The sequence below is a fragment of the Corticium candelabrum genome, chromosome 16 (assembly GCF_963422355.1).
Source record: "Corticium candelabrum chromosome 16, ooCorCand1.1, whole genome shotgun sequence".
Taxonomy (NCBI): domain Eukaryota; kingdom Metazoa; phylum Porifera; class Homoscleromorpha; order Homosclerophorida; family Plakinidae; genus Corticium; species Corticium candelabrum.
This window is the reverse complement of record NC_085100.1, coordinates 938,271-944,640: the sequence shown is the minus strand read 5'-3', so window position 1 is coordinate 944,640 and position 6,370 is coordinate 938,271. Positions and strand designations below refer to the sequence as shown.

At 41.4% G+C, this 6,370-nt stretch overlaps 1 protein-coding gene across 1 annotated transcript; it reads left to right on the top strand.

Annotated features, from left to right (window-relative positions):
- The first annotated feature begins 1,014 nt into the window (after nt 1–1,014).
- On the top strand, nt 1,015–6,312 carry LOC134192204 (E3 ubiquitin-protein ligase RNF115-like). The gene is made up of 11 exons (XM_062660906.1): nt 1,015–1,234; nt 1,292–1,359; nt 1,421–1,556; nt 2,343–2,394; nt 3,274–3,346; nt 3,404–3,441; nt 3,505–3,526; nt 5,185–5,263; nt 5,333–5,423; nt 5,630–5,748; nt 5,811–6,312. The coding sequence occupies exons 1-11, from the start codon at nt 1,139–1,141 to the stop codon at nt 5,964–5,966; spliced, it is 930 nt and encodes a 309-aa protein (XP_062516890.1). The 5' UTR covers nt 1,015–1,138; the 3' UTR covers nt 5,967–6,312.
- Nucleotides 6,313–6,370: the final 58 nt, after the last annotated feature.

The following is a 6,370-nucleotide window of genomic DNA, read 5'->3' as shown; positions in this document are numbered from 1 at the left end:
TTTTTGTCTGTCTGTCTGTCTGTTTGTCTGTCTGCCTGTCTGTCTGTCTGTTTGTTTGTTTGTCTGTCTGTCTGTTTGTCTGTCTGTCTGTTTGTCTGTCTGTTTGTCTGTCTGTCTGTTTGTCTGTCTGTTTGTCTGTCTGTCTGTTTGTCTGTCTGTTTGTCTGTCTGTCTGTTTGTCTGTCTGTTTGTCTGTCTGTCTGTTTGTCTGTCTGTTTGTCTGTCTGCCTGTCTGTCTGTCTGTTTGTAGTGTATGCCTAACTGTTTCTCATTTAAAAAATTTTCAAGCACAACATACCAACATGGCAGGAACCAAAGACGTATTCACAGTATGTCAGATGTTGTAGAAATGAATCCATACTCACATGTACTGTATGTATGTATGTTTGTCGGTGCGTGTTGATATGTAGGGTTTTATGTTTGGAAGATCAGGTTGCCACATGGTTGATGACCTGAACACACACACACACACACACACACACACCCTCCGATTTTGACGAACAGAATCGTAACGCTTTTTTGCTGTTGAATAGCGATACCTTCTCGTTGCAAACGAGGTACATACGTTTAACATCCCCTGTGTGACTTATACACAGTAGGAAAAACCAAAGTCACATCATCAGCATATGCCAGACGTACAGGACCCACCAGAGCATCACAGCCACAATTGTTGAGGGTATCAGTAGGTCATCAATGTAATTATTAATTAAAATATTAAAGAGGGATCGTTGGCAACATTAGACTTGATGGACAGTTGGTTTTCCACTTGACTTGTATGTGCTGCTGTGTACCATATGGCGTACCATTCTGACAACGTTAACAGCCACAAAGTACGCTGGTCTAATGTAGTTTGGTTTTTTGAATTCGTAGGTGGATATTGGCAATTGCTGTGAAGTCACATACGGCTTCTGGTGGCTAATCAAACAAGAGTGCTACTGTGATGACAAGAATGATGGTGATTTGTCACTAGGATGACGTAACGATTGCGTATTCTAGTTCATTGCGGAAACTTCTCGTACACATCATATGTGCATTACATGACATTCGTCAAGCCACTACGTTGTTGTCTACTGAACTAAAGAAGTAGGTAGACGCATTGTGACGAAAGGCTTACATTATCCGGGATACTGACCCTGAGTATGGCACAGTCTCAAGCGGTTAGCACGGATGTTCTCGAAAAGCTCTTCTACTGTCACGAATGTGAAAAAGAAATAAAAATTACTATATCTGACGATGTAAGTTGTGTGTCGTTGTATCAAACTGTTTACGAGGCCTCTAAACTGTCGTTTCAGGATCCAACGTGTCCTGACTGCAATCACGAGTTTCTAGAGGCCTTAGACGAACAAGAAGAACCGAATAGGTATTTTGTGAAGACCACAGAGTTGTGTTTCGATTGCGTTGGGTAGAGAAATTTTCCCTAGGGGAGAGGGAGACGGGGAACACAGTCCAACGGATGCTGAGTTGCAAGAGTCACTTTCATGGAGAATGGCTACCATTGATCCTGCCACTGGACTTCCAAGGAATCCTATGGACGTCATCGTGAACAGCCTTATGGAGGTGGGTGTGGTGTGGTTGCAGATGTGATACGGAATTTGGAGTGTGCGTCGCAGGTGTTCTACTTAGGGAGTCTGTCTGTTTGTCTGTTTGTCTGCGTGACATATTTGTTTGTCTGTCTGCCTGCCTGTGTGCCTGCCTGCCGCTCTGTCTGTCTGTATGTCTGTCTCTCTGTCTGTCTCTCTGTCTGTCAATAGGCATATTTCTGTCTGTCTGTTTGTCAATACATATATTTCTTATACAAGACATTATTAGAGTCTACAATACACTGAAAATCAGCAAGTTCTAAGACAACTTTGACCCAAGAGGTCCCTAATTACGACTAAGAATCAACAGTGACAATAAGTTAATTAACAGAGTTACTAATGGCACCAACCGAATCACCACTATACTGGACTCTGCTCATCTTCTGCAGTAACACTCTTGCATTACATTGCTGCATCGTAATTGAGAATCGAGTTCTCCATCTGTCTGTCTGTTTTTGGTAGAGTAATCTTTCAAACATAATTGCCTCTCTGTTTGTCTGTCTCTGTGCTTGCCTTTGTCTCTGCTTTTCTGTTTGTTTATTTTGTTTGTCTCTTTGCTTATGTCTGATTTTATGTTTGTCTGTTTTTTTGCATGTATGTGTTTGTCTATCTGTTTATTTGTCTTTTTCTTTTTGTATGTTTGTTTCTGTTTTTGTTTCTTTGTCTGTTTGCCCATTTTGTCTCTTCATTTCTTTGTGTATGGTGTTTGTGTAGATAATCAGTAAGTGTTGTGTGCTTGCTAATGTTCTTACTATATGTGTAGGCAACTAGTGCCAACAACAGAGGATCATGGCCTCCAGCTCCACTGCTGAGAAGTGAGTCACAGTGTCATGCTAATTGTTATGAAGTCATGTGCTATATATGGAAAGTTGCTAACTCACTGACTGGTGCAGTGACCTCCGAATTATATGTAACAAGCAACTTCAGACTTGTGTGTCACTAGCAGATTGAGACAGACAGACAGACACACAGACAGACAGGGAGTGCGGCTGTGTGAAGGGAAGAACTTAAATCAAGTAAATATAAAGAGGAAAAACTACCCTGTGAATATTCTCCATCAGTAGTGCCTCTAGTTTTTGTAGCACTTTGGGCATTGGGGAGAAAGAACCACTAACTACTCTGATGCAATTGCAAGTATGTGGAGAGATGAGAACGGCTGAACAAATGTTGCTGAGTTTAAGACACAATGGAGGAGACGGTTTTCAATTCAACTGCAACGTTGCAATGCAAGTGTGCTGACAATAAAACTCATGATGATCGGTTCTGGACCTAAGACACTTAGTAGAAACACTGACTTTGCACAACTTGTAGTTAAGTAGCTTCTTTTAAGTTTATCCCCCCATATGGGGCTAATGTATTGTGTAGTAATTATTATGTAGTGGACTTTAGGTTTGCTTTTAGAGTTTGATGGAAATTTCATTGTAATGGAAATATATGTATTGACAGACAGACAGACAGACAGACATGACAGACAGACAGACATAGCAGACAGACAGACCTGACAGACAAACAGACGGACAGACAGACAGATGGACAGGCAGGCAACTTACCGACAGATGGGCAGACTAATGACCCTACACTTCACTGGCGAGTGTGTCAGTTCTACAGACGCTATACAGTTTATACACAAAGACAAGAGAACAAGCTCATGTTTCTTAACAATAAATGCATCATCATTCAAGCTTGTTATCTAGTTCAAGAACGAAGACGAAGAATGAGGCCGGTGCATGTTCGCACCGTCTTACACGGCCCTCCAACACTCCTACGGTGAGACTATCGAGTTTTCATGCTTACAGACTGTCTAACCGTCCATGTGGTTCACAGTGTTGCTAATGATCTTGTTGGAGGGTCTTTGAGTGGAGGTAGGTTAATATTGTCATTCTACACAAGTAATTACATCACGTCAGTCTTGATTTTTTTGTTAGGATTTCCATTTCCATTTCCACTGTGAGTAACACGTACTGGATTGTATTGAAGTACTTGTGTTCAGTGTTGTGAAATATGTGACTTTGACGTGTGATTTAAAATGCATGGAATTGTTTCATTGAAGTTGGTAGAATGAGGAGGATGTAAGGCACAGTGGGTTTTTCTATGTTTTTGGATATGAAGTTTTCAGGTTATTTTAGTAGACTGGAGACAAGGTGTGTGTTTGTATGGGTTTACATGCATTGGGAACGTTAAGGATGAGAGGCTTATCTGTTTCTGATTTGGATTTTTTATGACGAAGCTACATGTTACGTACTCTTAGAGAGGGATAGTACGTAATACCAACCGTTTGCAAATGCAGATGTGAATCGTTTCATCAACTGAATTGCGGTAAACGTGTGTGTGTGCATGTGTGCGTGTGTGCATGCATTTGTGTGTGTGTGTGTGTGTGTGTGTGTGTGTGTGTGTGTGTGTGTGTGCGCATGTGCACGCACTCCAGGACCTTTAGAAGACAAAGTGATAAGGCGAGACACAAGTGTATGGAAGAAAGAAGGAAACCTATAAGGGAACAACAGGGTGCAATCCAATGTTCGAATTGTTTCAAATGGTTCCGAAGTAAAGGAGGTTTGACAGTTTACAGATTTTAGAATTCTAGCAATCGCAATGTTCCATCATCGGACTTGTTGCCTCTTGGAGGCAAGCGTGACCGTTTTACGGTAGCTTTTTAACAGGACAGGTGTGTGTGTGTGTGTGTGTGTGTGTGTGTGTGTGTGTGTGTGTGTGTGTGTGTGTGTGTGTGTGTGTGTGTGTGTGTGTGTGTGTGTTCTTCGTTGTACATGTACTCACTGGTTGAATTTATGACTAAAGCCTGGTTTACACTATGATGCTGACGACGCTCGCAATTCTTGTGAGATCTCAGGCGAAGACTCCGAGTAGGTGTCAAAATGCTGATGCTGACACTGTACCATTTATGATGTCATTTGATGAGCGTCAGCGACGAGCCACAACGCGCATGCTCATCATAATCGTAGACCATGAGTACAAGAGTCTGTGATTTGATTTTCGTTTCCTCCCGCACCAAGTTGTTGTGGAGATGCTTCCACATTTTTTTGCAGCCTGCTCCTGGGAGCTCGGTTTTTCGATATGTTCTTCCAAGAGTTTTTCTTGTGCCTTGCCTCTATAAGCTACCATAACTTGATCTGCCACAAGCAGCCGTACCTATACGTATACACTTTTTTTCAGTAGGCTTCTCTTCCATAGTTTATTTCCAGTTATTTCACCTCTGGATTTGATCTCTCATTTGTCGACAGAAGGCACATGCTTCCGGTAGACAGTAGAGAACTTCTGGTTTGGCCACTAGGGTTGAACTTGAATCAACTCTAGCATCGATGACACTGACGACGCTCATGATGCGATGTACGAGTGTTTACAATATGACGTCTGTCTGAGCGTTGTTGCTAGCGTTGCCAGCGTCATATTGTAAACCTAGCTTAATTAAGACATTGGATTATGAGCTGTTGATTATGATAGTTCAGTTCTTGAGTGAATGTAATAAACTTTTCTTGAACTTTTATTTTCTTCACAGTGAGTAGGATAAATAGATATATTGTATGACTTATGTGAACACGTTCAGAATTCAAGCAGACACGTAGTAATTTTGTGTGAGTTTTTCTTATTAGCCACAATATATTTGGAGGGCCAAGAAACTTAGGCGATTACGTGACTAGTGATCGAAGTCTGGATGATGTTGTATCTCAGGTGTGACTATACTTGGAGACTGATGATCACTGTAAACATAAACTTTGATTGTGTTGTGTTTTTTGGCAGCTGCTGAGCCAGTTGGAAGGAGGAGCTCCACCCGCAGATAAAGAAACGATAGACTCATTGCCAAAGGTCATTATTACACAAGATGTAGTCGGTAAGGTAATTTAGTACATATGCAAGCATTTTGTATGGTGTGTGTATGTGTGTGTGTGTGTGCACGTGCATGCCTGCATGTGTGTGTGGTGCGTGTGTGCATGTGTGTGTGTGTGCAAGTTGGTGTGTCGATCGCGAGCAAAACTGCATGGAGTTTGAATACATTATGTGTGCGTGTAGAATCAGCAGTTTGTTTGTGTTGTTCAGATAAGAACGTTGAGTGTACTATATGCCAAGACAAATATACTGTCCGAGAAGAGGTCCATCAGTTAACGAAATGCCAACATCTGTTCCACACAGGCTGCATCACACCATGGCTGAAACTCGTGCGTCATCATTATCTCTGTCTGTCTGTAATATGTTTGTCAATATCATCATACTGTTACAGCATGACACGTGTCCAGTGTGTCGAATACCAGTGAGTGACAGGGCCAGCGAGTCGACTGCCGGTCTACCATCACAGAATGTTTTTATGTCTGGTGGTAGAAATCAATATGAACAATATGATGAGTCGTCCGATATGGGATCGGAAGAAGTGAATTAGCTACTGTTGTATACATGCTAGTCTTTGCTGATTGCAAGTCTGTATTTTGCTATCCATTTGATCATCTAATAAGGGGACTATTGGTTTAAATTTGGCGGAGTTCTATTGGTACTTGTAGGACTCCAATGTCTAAAGATATGAAAGCAATTAGAATGTGTAATGAAATTGCCACAGTGCTGGAGGGATCAACTTTGTATCTTGGACTGAAAAGTTTGTTTCTTTCATCTGCTTTCTAAACAAATGCAAATAAAAAATATTTTTTGTATTTATTGGACGTAGGAAGACTAAAAGTTTGGGAATTTTTTTATAACTGCTCTTAAAAATAAATGTCTTCTTTTGATCATCACTGAATGTGCAGGAGTGTGTGCGCATGTGGAGTGACTGAAAGCCCGGATATCTGGTTT